Raw genomic sequence first — 17,726 nt, 5'->3', positions numbered from 1 at the left:
CAAAAAAAAAAAGAAAACATGTTGAACTCATTGAAAATATCCAAAGCCCTTTCCAGTTTGTTATTCTGCTTGAATATAGTTTATTTGAAATTTCAGGGAACTTTCCAACTTTCCCCACATAGGAATGGCTTATCAGAAAAGTAGTCTCTTATTCGCGCGGCTGATTCGGCGCGCCGGCTAAGCTGGTATTTCCAATATGGCCGCCACTCGGTGTGTATAAACAGTGCGATCGGAGTGCATTTAGTCCCGGCGCGGCTAGCGAAGGGGGTTTTTGAGCCGGAAAACGCTCCGGCTGGCTAGGTAAGGCTGTTAGGAAGTGAGGGACACCCAGAGATCCGAGGATTAGTGCAGCGGCTCGTTTATTCGGCGATTTTTTGATTCCGTTCAATGTTGAAGTCTGCGACTGTTGGCCGGGAGCGTTAGTAGTATAAGCGATAATAGGCCAACAGTCGTCTCTGCGGCTAGGTTTTACCATGGACCAGTGCAGGTTAGGTGCAAGTAGACATCAGAAATACCTGCACAGCTCCAATTTTACCTGCACTAACCTGCATATACAGGTGGCATATTCAAGCCCAGCTAAGGTGAAATAACTTGTTGATATTCTGACCACTTGCCAATCATTATATATCTAACACCTGTGTGTAACAAAAATTAAGGTGACATCAAATGTTAACCTTCTCCCACCCGAGATAGCCCTTTTGGCACCAAATCTGTATATTGGCTACAGAGTTAGGCAACAGGCACAGGTACTGGGACGTGATGAAATTAAAACAGGCAGAACGGACCGACCAGGGTGCATCATAAACCCCTTCCAATCACATTAATGCTCCCGAAACAAGACGGAATGATTTCTAGCCGGCCGCCAGAAAGCTATCGTGCGTGTCCTCGCTCCAATCTGGTTTGTAACCAGTAATGCACGGGTGACGAGTAGTAATCTAGTTTCCAAATTGGTTTTATACAGCCAATTTGTAAATAATTCATGACACCGGACATATAGAGGACATGTCCTGAATGCACACAAGTGTCTCTACGTGTACTTTGTGCGTTTGCGGTGTATTACAAAATCCCTGTGTCATCTGGATGAATTCAGAAGGTGATTTCTTCAACATATAATCACTTTTCACCTTTTCACATACGTTAAACGTTACCATTAATACTTGCATAGTCAATATAATTGATACACAAATTCAATATAAAAAAAACATGACTAAGAGTATCAAAGAAACCTATTTCCTAATCTGCATCATAGTACTTGTATTGCCATAACAACAATAATGTTGTTGCTGTCTTGAGGCATAACAATACACAGAATTTGGTGTCTGTACTCTGGAGAATTGAATAATTGAGTTCAGCTGACCACTGAAGACAGCTGTCCGGATTTAAGCACTGTCCAGCTTAGAAACACTGACAGATAAACTTCTAATTATGTCTATTCTATCATTGTACCAGATATCCAGCTTATACATATCACAGTGATTCTTAAACAACGCCCAGACATATATGTCATGAAAGAGCATTACGTGATCATTATGGTATGATCAAACAAAAGTTCAGAGTGCATGTAAACAAAACAATTAGGCTTTGGGGTTTGATCATAATCGCTATATACAGTGCACAACAGTATCATAACTGCATACAAAACAACTACACAATTGATTATGTATACCATAATCTATGTGGATGAATGTACTTTGCGAGCATTAAAAAAACCTTCGGTCCAAGTTGTGTGGCAAGTCCAGACTTTTGTTTGTGAAAGCGACATGATTTTTATCTAGACGTTGCTTTCGCCTAGGGGCATAGACTGTAAATGTTGGGGCTGGGTTTTTACCCCACCTAAGGTTAAGAAGAGAAGCAGCACGTACCTCTTCCCTCTCTGTCTCGGTTTCTTCCTGCTCCTCGGCCTCCATCCTGGCGGTGGCGATGGCTCGGGCCAGGCGCTCCCGTCCTGCGGGATCGGTCACCCGGTACTCGAACTGGAGGTCGTCTTCCGTCATCGCACGGAGGTCTCCCAGCGTCGTCCCCGCTGGAAACACGTCTGCATACTTGCCAAGCTCCTGCCTGGTCAGGAAGGACGACAGGGACTCGTCGTCTCCTTCTTTTCTCTGCGTTTCTTCTTCTTCTTCAGGCGGCCCTTCCACCTCCACGACCACGGGCTGGGCTGGCCCAGTCTTCGGCAACCCTTCCATAGCGGACCCGCCAAGATCACTCCTCGTCTTCTTCACCCTGATAAACTACTTTTATACCCTCCATACTTCGCGACTTTCCACTGATCCCTACATGGTGAATCAGCTGAAGGTTCGACTGTCTCTAGATGAAGGTGAGGGGCCTGAAGAGGGGAGAGAGTAACGAGAAGAAAGGAAATCTAGAAATTTTAGAACCTCTCAATGTTTTCCAAACGCCATGATGGAAAGTCTCGCGCTCGGTATGTGGGATTCTGGGATATGTATTGCTGGGCGATTCCATTCTAATGGTGGGGAACAAATAAACACAAATTCACGAAAGTTGACGAACTGTTCTTTACAAACGCATAAATGGACTTACCCATATCTTTTCACCGTCCAATTGCAGTATTTGTCAAGGAATTACTATCCAACACATCTGTGATGTCACGTAATGCAAGTAGAACACGTGACTGGGCAAGCAGTGGATCAAAAGTTGCAGAAAGTTTATGGCGTCCCCCGTCGCTCGCAAAATTGTTTGTTTGTTTGTTACCAGTTATCAAATCGTTTTGTGGTTAGACATTGGATTCTAAAAAACTGATGTGGTTGATTCCAAAAAATAAAACAAAATCTTATCTCAGCCTTAGCTCTACACTGGGGGCCATGTTATTAAAAGGCACAGTAACACTTTAAGGTAAAGGTCTGCAACGGAGGCTAGTACGACCACCAATACTACTTTCCAAGCAGAGGTTAAGCTCCGGCTGGACGTAAAAAAAGCCTGAGCCTAACCTCTGCTTGGAGAGTACACCAACACGTCCCTATGCCCGTTTATTCCTGTCTCCCCACTTACTGAATGATATGTTGTAATGACACCATTGAATAAACTGGGTGTTTTTTTTACAGTTTCGTCTGTTGTACCTAGAGGTCCATGGTTATACACTCCTGGTCTGGTAACAGGAATTGGAAAGGCCCCCTTTCTACTAAAACGCCGATCACTGCACGACCGTGCAAAGACCTAATTTGAATTTGTTTGACCCTTGATTTTGAAATTGAAATATGATGCATTTGCAAAAGGATGGATAAAGGCAACAAAATACACAAGGCATAAGAATTTTCAGTTTCATCAATGAATTTTACCGACCGTTAAAATCTTTGGTCGCTTCAGTTGTACATGTTCTCCAAGCAGAGATCCGGCTTCCGATGTTTTTTACGTGAATTTAGGCGCTTTTATCGGGCTTTCCATTTTGTAACGTTTTCTTCGTGGCCATGAGACGTAAATAAAACGGTACAGAATAGAAAGCAGGATAAAAACGCCAAAGAACACGTCAAAAACAGCTGGAGCCGAACCTCTTCTTGGAGAGAAGGTTTCAGCACGGGAACAACGCCATGCGGCACCCGAACACCAGTGCGGAACCCGTGACTGTAACGTCTTTGATATTGCCCATACTTCTAAGCAAACTGCATGTGCTTTTTTGCCTAATGCTTTTTAGCAATACATGCGAACAAAATGAAATAGAATTAACCCGTGACGTCGCATTAATACTTTTAAGTCGTATCAGGGCGATGACGCCAATAAAAATCGTAGCCATCTTTAATATTCAAGATGAATACCATCCGGAGTATATTGTTACTTACTTCTTTCTACTAACGCTACCTTTAATGTAGTATTCCATGCTTCTTTAATTGCATCTCAACAAAAACAAGTCATTGGCAACAATCCGGGCCACTGACGAATTATCTCTGCGTGTCACTACATCAGTAGTACATGTGAATGAAAAAAGAAAGAAACCAAAGTAATGTTGCAAACACGATTTCACGTCGATAGTTCAAGAGCGACCCCTAGCAGTCATTGAAATAAATGCTGCAGATCAAATAGAGTGTTACAGTAGCTGCGTATTGATTGGTCAATTATTCTACGTTGACAAATCAGCATACAACATTGTTTGATATGTGGTACTACTAAGAGAGTATTTATCCGAACGTACATTGAAATGGCCAATCAGCGTCCTTATCATATTGAGACGGCACAGCAGTTTTATCCGCGGTGAAAGATAGTGCGGCCTAAAGCTTCAAACTATTCACATTAGTAGGATCTTGTAGCTGCATCATAACCTACATTTGTACACCATTTGCAGACACTTAAACTTCAAAGACAGAGAAGCTTGAACTTTACTCTGAGGAGGTAGAATAAGCCGTTTTTTTAGATCGTATTGTGTGTCGACTATAGTGCCATAGTAGCTGCACATTGATTTTTCATTGACCAATCAGTACATAGAATTGTAGGATTAGATCAACAGTGTTTAGCAACTACGTACCTTGACATGACCAATCAGCGTCCGTACCAGATCGAGACCACACAACTCAGTTCCTATCCGCGGTAAAAATAAGTGCCACCTAAATCTTGACCTTGTTGCTGTATTGTTACCGACATTTGAACATACCTTGTTACCATCTTAACGTGAAAGCCAGTGAGAATTGAACTTTACGGTGTGTTGTTATAATAAGTCAGTTTTCGACCGTATGAATAAGATTGTGTGGTTTGCCCGAAAATATCCTTGCATGCCAACTTACAAAGTGGCTGCAAAAATAACATGACTTGCTAGGGGTCCTCACTGACACGTGCAGGTGATTTTAAACAGAATGAATGAATGAAGACATCTATTGTATGGTCTCTTTATGTTTATGGTCTCTACCAAGCTAAGTACAGTTCAAGGTGAATAAAATACAGTTCTTTGTGATTCTAAGTATATTTTGTGTAAGGATGTGATATATATAACTAAGACTACAAAGAATAAAGTTTACTAGTATGTACAGGTTAAACTTCTTTAGATAACTGACATACCGCGGTGCTACATAAAGTTGGATGCACTACCACGCTGTCTGGCAAAGAAAATAAATTTCTAAATTGAACATTACCAACTTCTATCGGCAATAATAATGAGTGCAATAGTAGAAAAACATTTAATCTAACATTCTGTTAATCTAATCTAACATGCTGCAATTTTATACAGTGAAGATAAAATTACCATAAGGGAAACAAATACTGTCATCTGTAACAAGGACAATTTTCAGGTAAGTTTACCAGCTTAGTTTTGGTACAGTCACACTGATGTGTCCCCACAATGAAATTGGTAAATCTGGAACCCTGATCATTGTATCATTGTTGACATTATAACACTGAACCATACATGAACCATGATTAAGTTGATATAAATATTCATCATCATTGCCACCAGTAATGAAGATCTCAGACCCACAGACTGTAGCACTGGCAGATTCCCATACAACTATGGGTTTAGCCATTTCCTCATAGAGGTCTTCACGAGGATCATAGCACAGAACTTGGTCCAAATTGCCACCAACCAAATAGATTTTAGTGTTAACTGTGCAAGCCTTTATGTCCTGCAGCGTGTATGGTGAAGGTGTTACAAAAGCCCACACATTCTGAGTATGGTCGTAGCACTGGACAACAGAAGTTCCATTGAGTAAAGTGTGACCACCAAATACATAGATTTTCTTAGAACAGGTGGTTATGCCAAAACTACTGACTGCCTGTTGAAGAGGCGCAACCATGTGCCAACTGTCTGTCAACTCATTGTACACCTCTGTCTCCTTTCTGAATACCCGATGGGGAACACGAATCATCATCTCCGGGTCACTGATTCTGATCTCATCTTTGACACCACCAACAACATACACCTTCTCTTGCAACACTGCCATCCCATGCCAGTGTCTTCTCTTCCTCAGGGATCCTAGTTTAGTCCAAGAATTATCAGATGGTCTGTACCTCCATGCCTGAGACAAAGACTTATTTCCACCTGTCACAATAACGTCATTGTTAACAACACATGCGGCAATTCCTCTGCTGTCATGAAGGGACCGTGGTAAAGGCGTATCAAGTACACAGTTGCAGTCGGCATCAAGTCTATATATATCACAGTTTGGTTTCGTTCTATCCATCCTCAGTCTGTCCTCTCCATCTGTGATGCCACCAAGAAGGAGAATTTCTCCTCGAAAAATTTGACAGGACCTTGCTTGCACTGATTGATTCTTTATAAGCTCCTTGATTCCAGGAATTTCTGCAAACTCCTTGTCTGTATCCATGATGTTCTTGAGATAGTCTTGGTCCACATGTGAGAGGCGAACACACTCCAACAGGCTCTTGAGATGCGATTGCCGTTCCTCACAATCGTGTCTTACCCAAAGCATGACTGCCTCTATCACCTCTTCCTCTTTCTTCACATGAAGCTCATCGTCTGAGATGTACATCTTCAGGAACTCCACAGGCAACTCAAGGAAATCGTCAGCTGTCCACACTTCTTCAAAGAATTTCAAAGCAAAGCTTCTTGCCATGGCAGACAAATATGTATTTGATACTTTATCTGCCAATACCCAAGTTGCCAAACATGTGTCCGGCCTCAAGCGTCCTATCAGAAAATCTTCACAACTGGCTTCAACATTTTCAACCTGCATCATGTTAGCTGCTTCATACAGTGACTGGACATTATCAATGGTGACGGTAAATTTAGAAGTATAGGCGATGTCCACCAGCAGTTGTAGTGCCTCTGCACTCACCCCTCCTATCTCTATCTTGTCCTTCTTACTCTCACTGTGTGCACCACTAAACATGGACTGGAAGTACTCAGCAAAGGCAGACAGGACCAGGCGGTGGCAGGGGATCTCCTTCCCTTCAGCACACAGAGTCACGTCCACCAGGTGACCTTCTGACCTGAACTCATGTAACCGCTGCAGGAACCATGCTGGATATTCATCACTTTCGTCATACTCATTATGGTTTATCCCACTCTCACTGTCGTCCACTGTCTCACTGTCTTCCTTGGTCTGGCTGTCCTCCACTGACTGGCAGTTGTCCATTGTCTATCCAAGAGAAGAAAATTGTTTATAGTTGGGAAATGGCATAAGTAGCACAATGCCTATCATCTCGACATCAAGGACCATGCGCCTCATAATTAAAAATCTCTCCAGATTATACTATACAGATAACTATTGATGGAATGCTTTTGTCAAAATCATTCTGTCAAAAAGAACTACTTTCAATTATTGACCATAACCTTATCCCGAAGTTGACAATTTGAATACATGGTTTGACTTGTTGTGACCTGTACTTAGCTTGGTTGGACAAAACTGTACAATAAAGGTCTTCATTCATTCATTCATTCATTACCCACAATGTTTGTTGCTGCACATGCATACTCAGAAACATGAAATTCAATGTGCTTATCGAATAAAATTGGGGTCCCATACTCGAGGAGCCACCTTGACCACGTAAATCAGTCATTACGCAAATATTGGGTACCTACTGGCTGCAAATACGCCAGATATTATCATTAATGTTACTATTATTACTATTGTTGCTGTTCCTGTGCACACATACTCGGAATGGTAAACAAACTTACATAAGGGAAGTTTTGATTGGATTTAACCTCCTTGCTGTCAGCAACACTTTTGGGCACTATTGACAGGATGTTCCTGTCGAGAGGATTGGCAACATCTAATTTCAAGAACCTGGCCAAAGTTAGCCCACTACGCCTGAATGATAATATGAGACACATAGGCTGTATTGGCCTTAAGTTAGCCATGTGAGAGTTGGACAGAGTTGAACAAACACTCTTTGGTAACACTCTGGTTATCTTAATCAGCACCTACCCCCCCCCCCCCCCCCCACACACACACACGCCACGTATTCAAAGATATTTATATCATTATAGTTTTGTCAACTGTGCTCCCCTTCCCAAGTGAATGCGTGAATGTTCATGTTATTACTCGTAAGTCGCGATGAATCAATTAACATTTGTATTAGACTTATACTTACACTTTTCTGGGGAAAGAAATAAAAGCAGGAAATCCAAAATCAGTTCCCGCCACCGCAAAGGTCATAGGTCGACAGGGTTTGACCTGCGACCTTCAAATTTAAATACTGAAAAAAATATCACTAGTTGTAAGTCTATCGTTTAATGACCAGCGGCAAGTCCACTCAGTTTGAATAGGGAGAGTTTCTGGATTATTGCGTTAGAGTAAATGTTCTTGCAATATTTAACATCTATGTAACACAATTTGCTTGTGTTGAATGACAGTAGCCTGATTTAATCGCGCTTCTTAGGCCCGTCCTACATTGCCGCGCGGGGAGGAGTCTACCAGCTCCGGATAGTGGAGTTTGCGTTTATACACAGACTAGAATGACAGTAATAAACTTCAAAATGTATTGTACCAACACAGATGAGCTTTCATGCTAAATATAACCTCAGCTATTATGTTCATACCTTCCAAAATTGGCAATCATATCCTATTCTGAAATACAAGGTGTTGCTAAATAAAGATAATGATTGTAGTAACATAGCCAGTGTGCAGTGTCCCTAGCTGATAACTGTGATACGCTGAGGAAACCTACTGGCCAGTATGTTGTTGCAATTGGTTACAAGAAATGTCTGCTTTGTTTTTCACTCCATGGACCTTGTGCAGCTTGTTTCTACACAGTTCTCAAAGACCATGAATAGGAAATAATGATGCAAATACATTTGTATCATAAAATGTTGTTGAATACACATGTAGGCCATTCACATACAGGTTCTGTTCTCAAGAATTTTATTTTCAATCTTACAGCATCTTTCAGCCTTTGATTTCTCTCCTCTTAACATACTAGTGAGAAATTGTAACCTTCTACACTTCACAGTTTACAGTAACATTTGAGCACAAAGCATAACCATAATTGAAACATTGGTAGATGTACAATTTACTAACAAACATTTTTCCTTACATTTACTACACAATTCTAGCTTTAGGCACTTAAACTTTCATTTTAAACAGCATATGTAATCAGTGAGGATGGGTGATTGGTTCTAACACAAGTTATTTACACTGTTCTCTCACATTTGCCACTGTAGACAGCTCACTTAGCCAGTCCAGTCTACTCACAATAGTCAGATATGGTGACATCCTCAATGTATCACTGCAATACATCCAGTCCTGACTTGTACATTCTATCAGGAATGCTCCGATCTGACATCTGTCTGATGTTAATAGGTCCATTAGGAAATCCAAGGTCAATCAATAAACAAATTGCGTATGAAAAAGACTACACCTATTGTCTATATGTGACAACAACATTTATTACATACATGTTACCCTTAACATCATAGCCAGCAAGTTGACTTTTAAATCTACGACAAAGAAATGTAAGTGATGTCTTGCACAGATCAGAGTCAACTCTTATAATTTACCATTCTGGTTTCGGTATTGTTACAGTGATGTGTTCCGATATTGGATCTGGTAAATCCCTAAGTGTGATCATGGTATTGCTATTCACATTGTAACACTGCACTATGTCATGGGCCTGGGGAAACTCCTCATCTTCATCATAAGTTTCAGTGAGTGAAAGCTTTCTGTCAAAACCTCCAGTAATGTAGATCTCAGAGCCACACACAGTGGCACCACAGTCCCACCATGGGGCTAGTCGATTGGCCATTTTCTCATAGTAGTTTTCCTTAGGATCATAGCATAGAACATGTGCTAACTGTCCACCAACCAAATAAATCTTAGAGTTAACTGTACATGCTATGATGTCATCCACTGGATTTGGCAATGGTGCAACAGAATTCCACACATTTTGGGTAGGGTCATAACATTGAACAGTATCTGTGATATGACTGTCATCCCCAAGTTTACACTTTCCAGTTTTTCCACCAAATACGAAGATTTTGTCACAACAAGTAGCTATGCCAAAATCTCTTACGCCCTCTTGCAACGGGGCTCCCTTGTGCAGTGGTGCTACCAGCTTCCAACATTTGGTCATTTCACTGTACACCTCAACATCAGATACTGGTGTACAATTAGGCATGATAATACCGCCAACAACATACACCTTTCCCTGCAAAGCTGCTATACTATTGTGAACTCTCCCTTTCCTTACAAGGGGTGCCAGCTGCGTCCAGGAATTAACAGATGGTTTGTACTGCCATGCTTTACACTCTGATTCAGAAGATGACATCCCTGTCATAACAACATCATTGTTAACTACACAAACAGCCCATCCAAAGGTCTTCACAAGAAATTCGGGCAATGGAGAATAGTCAACATAATCACAGTTGAGGTCAAGTCTGCTTATCTCATTAGCACCAAAAACCAGAATCTCCTCTTGATGAATATGACGTGATGTAGCGTGTCCAGACTGATCCTGTATTAGTTCCTTGATCCCAAGAACACTTGACAATGTTTTGTCTTTCTTCAGAATGTCCTTGAGATAGTTTTGGTCCACATGTGAGAAACAAACACATTCCAGCAGCTCCTTGAGGTGACTTTGACGTTCCTTAAGATCATGTCTTACCCAAAGTAAGATCACCTCCAACACTCGTTCTTCGTTCGTAGCATGAAGGCCACGGTCTGAGATGTACGCCTTCAGAATGTCCACAGGTAGCTCAAGGAACTCCTCGGTCATGCATACTTCTTCAAAGTGTTTTAGAGAATGGAATTTTGCCTTCTCTAGTAATTGTTTACATGACACCTTGTCTGCCAGTACCCAGGTTTCCAAACATGTCTCAGGGCTCAACCTGTCTGTCAGAAACTCTTCACACCTGTCCTCTACAGCCTTTACCTGCAGCATGTTAGCTGCCTCATACAGTGACTGGACATTATCAGTAGTGACAGTGAATTTAGAAGTGTAGGCGATGTCCACCAGCAGTTGTAGTGCCTCTGCACTCACCCCTCCAATCTCTATCTTGTCCTTCTTACTTTCACTGTGGGCACCACTAAACATTGCCTGGAAGTACTCAGCAAAGGCAGACAGGACCAGGCGGTGGCAGGGGATCTCCTTCCCTTCAGCACACAGAGTCACGTCCACCAGGTGACCCTCCGACCTGAACCCCTGTAACCGCTGCAGGAAGGTGGCTGGATACCAGTCAGAGTCGTCACACTCAAGTTCACTGTCCATCCTCTCGTTCACTGTCTCACTGACGTCTGTGGTGTAACTGTCATCCTCTGACTGACCGTCGTCCATTGTCTAACCGATAGAAGGAAAATTGTTAACTTTAAACAATTGCATTTTGGAATTTAAACAAGTGGCAGAAAGGCTATGATATCAGATATAACCCAGTGTTCTGTCAGTTAGGGGAGCAGCATACACATCTAAAATCATGTATGCCCTGCTAGCTCCTGGACCATGCACCTGGTCAAGTTTAGCCCTGCGAGTCCCTTGCATCTACAAAATAAATTAAAGATTCCCACCTTTATAGCAGCAAGTTGTCATTACCTTGCTATTTTTGCCGCAAGTCCACAATTAACACCAATGCCCCTTGAACTTTATTTTGTTAATAGTGCAATATGTTAAATACCTTACTGGTATCAACCCTCATCCCTAAAGCCCCGTTTTTACTGAAGGGTTCACTTCTAACCAGTAACATAAAGATTCCTGTTTAATCTTATTTTACAACCTACAATTATCATTTGGCAAAGAACACAAATTTTGACCTCTCTATACGTTACTGCTTACAAAATAACATAACATGTTATCATATACACTCTCATATTGTAATAGCAAATTTCTAGACACAACGTTACAGTTTTCATAACTCACAGCATTACATATTGCTGACTCAATGCATATTCGTTACTTCGAAAAACTGCCAAGCTTGGCCAAGGTAACAACAGGAACTTCTGTAACGTGACCCCCCTCCCCCCTCTCTAACTTTATCATACTCTCTATCATAGTTATTCGGAATCCCTTGACGTGATCACATTTCAGAGAGCTGTGTGTATCGTACATTAACTAGTATCTAACAGCATAAATATACTTACATTGTTCTTTGGAAATAGAAATAAAATGGGCAAAATAAGGTCAGACTGACCCGAAGTTACTTCTCGGACACACAGGTCATAGGTCGATTGCCCTTTGACCTCATTTTTTATCATTAGAAAAATGTCGCTTTTTGTCAGCTTATCGAGGTTATTCCTGGCGGTACCAGTGGGTAGCATTACTGAACCCAGCTTCGGCACCAGTTTCTGTCTTCATATTTTTGATTCAACGTTATTTTGTTTTTTGCAATATCATAAAGTTTACACAGGAGAACTGATAGTAACTAGATGTAACGTTAGTACTTCGACATGTAACGTTAACGATATCTGACATATTTGTTGTGTTGTTGGTAATCATTGGGGAATAGTTTGTTGATTTACAGTATTTTAAAAAAAACGCAGTAAAAGGCTGACGCAATAAATTTATCATATCACCGTGATGCCGACACAGTGAGAGTTTTTTCACTTTGAACCGACTATATATGACACAGTAAGTAATAAAGATATACACTGACTGGAATGCTTGTTGGGTTCATTTTCAGCTTTATTCATTTTTTTGCATTGATACAGTATGATTCACCAAACTTTGTTTTCAAACAATGACCTTAATTAGTAACTTAGCCACATTTCTCCTGAGATGAATTCTCTTTCCATATGAAAATATCGTTTGTTACAATATATTTGAAAATTGATACTAAATATTAAACCCTCGTTGTAGATACACAGTATTAAATGGATTACAAAGGAAGACGTAATAGTTTACGTGACAAACGGACAAATTAGGACGTACTCAATTTCAGCTGACCTTTAAATGAACCTGTCTACTGTTACGTCATGGATGAGACGTTCGAGTCTCGTGACTGTTGCAACGGTCACCGCGATTTTAGTTATCAAGAAATTCTTAATATTAGTGACGTTGATTTAAATCTTCATTAATGATGTCGTTTACCAACGTAAATGAACTTTCATGATCTTAAATTGAGTTGATGCCGTCAACCAGTGTTTGCACAAGCTCCACTTCAGTACGACCCAGTCGCTGAAAGTTGGACACGTCATAAACCCCTCCGTCACTGCCACGTTTTTCTGGGGTGAAACAAAATCAAGATGGAAGTATATAAGGAACGTATCACCAGCAAATAGATAGACCAAAGAAAGAAGCAAACATGCAACGAATTAATACAAACACCCACCCACCCATTTAGTCACCCATCCAACAAAGCAAGCAAGCAAGCAGCAAATTAAAGCAAGCAAGCAAGCAAGCAACCAACCAACCAACCAACAAGCAAACAAACAAACAAACAAACAAGCAAACAATCAAACAAACAGACTTAGGGGGCACAGCAGGCGACAGTTATCTTGTCCGTCACAACACACAGCAGCGAGCACAGTGCATAAGCGTCGAAACAAATAAATAAATAAACAAGCAAGCAACTAGCGAAAATAACTAAAATGAATTACTTACCGAGCAACTATTGACCTATCTGACAAGCAAAGACCAACAAAATATATCTAAGACAAACAAATAGTAACTTAACCTGTCCGCCTATGCCACCTGAACCACCTCAGCAGTCCAGAAGCCCCAGTCCTGCGCATGCACAGCATTCCCCGTGTCATTAGAAACCCCATGTCACCAAAATTTTCCACAGCTCTTTAATACCTCCATGTCGGCCTCTAACTTCCAACCCAAGTTGACAACACGTTTTCTCGAATTGGGTTTCCGTGAGCGAGTTGGGGATGTGCATGTGAACGCTAGCGCGCATGCCCGTGCCTAGGTTTGTAGGACAGCTCGACAGGTAGCCATACTTCCTGTGAAACGAGAACTCAGTCTGCGCATGCTTCAGCAGGGCCTTGTTGATGGCGTTGATGCCACGACAAAGACGATCGAACACTTGCTCGACGTTTGCTCCTGTAATAGATTTGATAGAATAACTGTAAATATATTACATTAGAATGGAAAAGGTCTGTAAGTTGTAACTATTTTCAGAGGCCCAGAGCAATCCCAAGTAAAAGTGTAATGACTGAGGTGCCATGAAATAGAAGATATGATACCTTTCTGCATGGAAATAATCCTAAGATGGTCTTCCTCGTTTACCCACGCCCAAAACGTTTTGTCATTGTTGTAAAAGATGCCACGACCCTCCGGCCAGTCTCGAGCTATCCCTGCACCAACCTGATACTCATCACTCTCCTGTTGCAAAATGTGTTTAAAAAATATCATGGGAATAATTTTTTTTACCGAAACGCATAAACAGAAGCAGCAATTTGCCCCAAACAATGTGCATAACATCACGTAAGAGCTATATTTTGTGCTTAATGACTGTGTAAGTTCACTTGACAACGATGAAGAAAGTTTCCCCTTCCATCTTAACGAGTTTAGCAGGGATAGATTCAAGAGCTAGAGGACAGCAACCCCCAAACTATTCTAATTTTTAAAGCAAAGGCTTCAAGTACATTGACATTATCCTAGAATATCCATTTCAAGTCGATAGATGAGTCATAAATGTGTCAAGTACCGAAAAGAGATATCCGCTCGTCATCATATCTTGTTTGTCCGCGATGGTCAATGTATCGTACGGGTGATATTGTCCGTTGAGATCTCCCTCAAGATTTTGAAGTGCAGTCACCAAAATTTCCTCTACTTCCAGACGGTTTTCCCGGGAAATTCCGGCAGGGAATCCTGGTGAAAGGATTTATGTCTTGTCAATATATCATCATGTACAAATGATACAACAGGCCTTTGTTACAAGACATATACAAGGTTTGGCATGAAAGAACAAGAGACTATCATCATATTGACATCAGAAGGATTAATGTTGGGATTGTAAGAAAATCCAATGTTCAGAACAACATTACAAACCGGCGTATGGAAGAACGTCTATTTTAAATGATTGGGGAAGTGATTGCGATTGATTGGGCATAAAGTAGGACTGTAGTGACTTGTGATTTGTTTTAAGCTGTGACCATGATTATTATATTTATCATATTTATTAAGCCTTGAATAGTATTCTAGGACAGAAAACGTCATAGTTGGAAAAGTTGTGATAACTCGTTTTTGAACTGTTTCAATAAGTGTCTTAGCTAATGAATACTAGCTAATGAATGTAGTAGAGGAATGCTATCACATTTTTTCCCAAGTAGAAACAAAATTAGACCATTTAAAATGTTTTACTCGAGAATTAGTGTGATACATTTGATTCACTAGTAAGAGTATAATTCTGGTCTAAATGTACTGGGGAAATAATGTGATATCATTATGACAACCATTAACACTAAGGTAGTTCACACTTAGCATAGTTTTCGACTGATTTTTTTAAAACTAAAAGTATGTGATAGATAGACAGTACTTTGACCATACCGTATCCAGCCAGGTTCCTGACCACCCTACATCTAGTTGACAGGATCGGCGCTTTGTTCTTTATCACAGACGTTAAACAGCGAGGGTCCAGGTTGGAGACGTGAACAGGTATCTCACTGACGCCATGCCACTCTCTGGGGTGGTGGGAAAGATTAATAAGAGAAAATGTGGGAGGGCTGGAACAAATTATTATTTCACAGTAAGCTGTCAACCCTCAACAACGTGGTTAAGTTCATTGACGTGACAGAACGTTCGTATTAAGTGCCCAAATACACATTGAACTCACTATATATAACATTTTCAATCGGGTTAGGCCATGTTGATTTGATTACAAGGATAGCATCCTACGGAAATCCAAAAACTGACGCGAGCGTGTGAATAAGAAATTAATGAAAAAATAGTTGCATTTATTATGAAATCTAAGTGGTCTGGAAGGCTGAACAAATGACGAACACAGAGTACTGAATACCGAACAATAGATTCTTCGTTTTTGCTTTCACAGTCTTCTTCTTTGACACTGGACTTGGCGTTGACATTAGTGTATGTTTCCATGTATATATTTTCTTTAAATCTATGACGTGCATTTGCTCCTATTACAGCTGTTTTTCACGATTCAAAGCATGGCGGAAAACCTTTTTTTTACATCTGGAAACGGACGAAAATTGATGCGCGCGTGGATGTCATCCATATCATCAAATCAATTGGTTATTGGTTATTGGGTGGGCCGACTACTCACTCTTTGCATCCAGGGGCTGAATTGCGAGGAGCTTACAATAGGCGGGGCTAAATCGCAAGGGTCTGGAGCAAGCTGCCATTCAGCGCCACTCAGGTGACCTCAATACGATAGTAATTGCCCCAGGTGCGGCCAAGGGACTTTAGGTTTGAACCACTCACACCGCACCATCGCACGTGTTTCGGGTTCTTTAACGTGCCTGGGGTATGGCTCTCCCCAGACACGGGACCTCCATTTAACGTCCTATCCGAGGGAAGGCCCTAGCCGAAGCTAGGTACTCATTTTCACCTGGGTAAAATGAGGAAATTCGTGTTAAGTGCCTTTCCCAAGGGCACAAGATCGGTGGCACGGCAGCCAGATTCGAACCCGCGACCTCTCGGTCACGGGCCGAACACGCTGCCGCCTTACTTAATGATTGGGTCGTATACGTCACGGTACAGACGATAACACTCCTCGTCTCCTGCATAGACTCCATTGTCACTACTGGGAACTAGAAGTCCACTCCGCACCACATCGTTGATGGTAAAACCAGTCAATGACGTCTTCTTGTCCTGAGAAAGAAAACAAATATTCATGATTGATAATTATGTTCTTCAATAGTAACATCGGCTACATCAGGTTAACTTTATAGATAACATTAAGGCGCTTATAAATTTTCGCCTGATTTTGAAAAAAAAAAGAAGAAAAAAAGTTTTTATGTCCGGAGATGGTGAGAAATGACGAGAAATTGTATCTTGTGGCAGCCTTAAACTTGTACTTAAAGAAGTGACACTAGTGATATAGCCAACACAGTACTTGTTGTAGAGGTTAAACTATTTCGACAGTAGCAATACTAATGTGCACGCGGTAGTCATGACCATAGTTGTCGACTTGGTATAAGAAATACCAGTCCACCACATCAGTTTTATTTTGTGCACCTCTCTGTAAGTTATATGAGTTTAAAAGTGTAATACTAAAACGAAACGTGTAGCATGTAACGGATCCGTTGTGTTATTACAGTGACATGTCATGTTGATGGGTTTCACCTTAACGTCGCAACGAATTAACTTAAGTTGAACTTTTGTTGTAAATATATGCTACTTACTGTCGGTCAGTAAAACTAAGACAACTACAGTAGTTGAAATAAAAGGTGCAGTAGAAGCCATTTTACAATTTTCTCTACCTACAATTTAAAATGGGTTGCTGATTTCATACCTTCAACTGTTCCCACAAATCCCGGCTGAGGAATTTGCGTCCCCGACAGCGATGGTGGCTGGTCCAACTTGGGTACTGTAGTGCTACACCGGTACCTATCTGGGTGCCTGCCATGGTTTTGTCTGTTTTCAAATAGTATTGCTGTATCATTAAGTCTGATGATGATGATGATTAAGTCTTTGATTAAATAGCTTTACGTATACGTTCCAAATAAATGGCCAGCAAAAGTGCATTATGGCATACCTCACCGTGGTTATAGCCAGCGAAAGTATTGAGCCAGTGGCTACCGGTACCTTCCAGGCTCTCTATGCCCACAAAAAGATTTGAAAGATTTGAAATTACAAACGCACACAAAAATTCACAGCTCGTTGCAGTACCGACGGAAATTGTTAGGCAATTCATTTTTAAACTGGTCCTTTGTTTCCACAACTGCTACTCAAAAGCCAAATATCATGAAAATCCACCCTCAGGTTCTTGAGTT

At 41.1% G+C, this 17,726-nt stretch overlaps 4 protein-coding genes across 14 annotated transcripts in view; all 4 read right to left on the bottom strand.

Annotated features, from left to right (window-relative positions):
• The window catches only part of LOC118432429 (microtubule-associated serine/threonine-protein kinase 2-like), a 70,718-nt gene extending 68,260 nt beyond the window's left edge, over window positions 1–2,458 (bottom strand). For 3 of the 10 annotated variants that reach the window (XM_035843995.1, XM_035843996.1, XM_035843999.1), the window contains exon 1: window positions 1,863–2,457. In XM_035843995.1, the coding sequence (XP_035699888.1) occupies window positions 1,863–2,186 (324 nt within the window). In that variant the 5' untranslated portion in view covers window positions 2,187–2,457. Of the gene's footprint in view, window positions 1–1,862 lie in introns of all 10 variants that reach the window. The other 7 variants (XM_035843997.1, XM_035844000.1, XM_035843998.1 and 4 more) reach the window with 3 other exon arrangements.
• A 2,360-nt stretch (window positions 2,459–4,818) lies between these two features.
• Window positions 4,819–8,067, bottom strand: LOC118432454 (kelch-like protein 24). Its single transcript, XM_035844040.1, has 2 exons — window positions 7,993–8,067; window positions 4,819–7,037 (listed from the first exon to the last, which is right to left on the bottom strand). Exon 2 carries the CDS (start codon window positions 7,032–7,034, stop codon window positions 5,238–5,240), a length of 1,797 nt encoding a protein of 598 aa, XP_035699933.1. The 5' UTR covers window positions 7,035–7,037; window positions 7,993–8,067; the 3' UTR covers window positions 4,819–5,237.
• A 678-nt stretch (window positions 8,068–8,745) lies between these two features.
• LOC118432067 (kelch-like protein 24) lies at window positions 8,746–12,096 on the bottom strand. 2 transcript variants are annotated; one of them, XM_035843575.1, is made up of 2 exons: window positions 11,967–12,096; window positions 8,746–11,172 (listed from the first exon to the last, which is right to left on the bottom strand). In XM_035843575.1, exons 1-2 carry the CDS (start codon window positions 12,078–12,080, stop codon window positions 9,394–9,396), a joined length of 1,893 nt encoding a protein of 630 aa, XP_035699468.1. In that variant the 5' UTR covers window positions 12,081–12,096; the 3' UTR covers window positions 8,746–9,393. The 2 variants fall into 2 exon arrangements, with proteins under 2 accessions (XP_035699468.1, XP_035699469.1); XM_035843576.1 differs by having other exon boundaries at window positions 12,017–12,062.
• Window positions 12,097–12,573: 477 nt separating this feature from the next.
• On the bottom strand, window positions 12,574–17,359 carry LOC118431486 (arginine kinase-like). Its single transcript, XM_035842728.1, has 6 exons — window positions 17,246–17,359; window positions 16,460–16,602; window positions 15,308–15,452; window positions 14,013–14,151; window positions 13,621–13,869; window positions 12,574–13,046 (listed from the first exon to the last, which is right to left on the bottom strand). The coding sequence occupies exons 1-6, from the start codon at window positions 17,357–17,359 to the stop codon at window positions 12,937–12,939; spliced, it is 900 nt and encodes a 299-aa protein (XP_035698621.1). The 3' UTR covers window positions 12,574–12,936.
• Between the last annotated feature and the right edge of the window lie 367 nt (window positions 17,360–17,726).

Source organism: Branchiostoma floridae, chromosome 15, assembly GCF_000003815.2.
Source record: "Branchiostoma floridae strain S238N-H82 chromosome 15, Bfl_VNyyK, whole genome shotgun sequence".
NCBI classification, from domain to species: Eukaryota; Metazoa; Chordata; class Leptocardii; order Amphioxiformes; family Branchiostomatidae; genus Branchiostoma; species Branchiostoma floridae.
The sequence above is the reverse complement of the archived record's forward strand: the minus strand, read 5'-3'. Positions and strand labels throughout refer to the sequence as shown.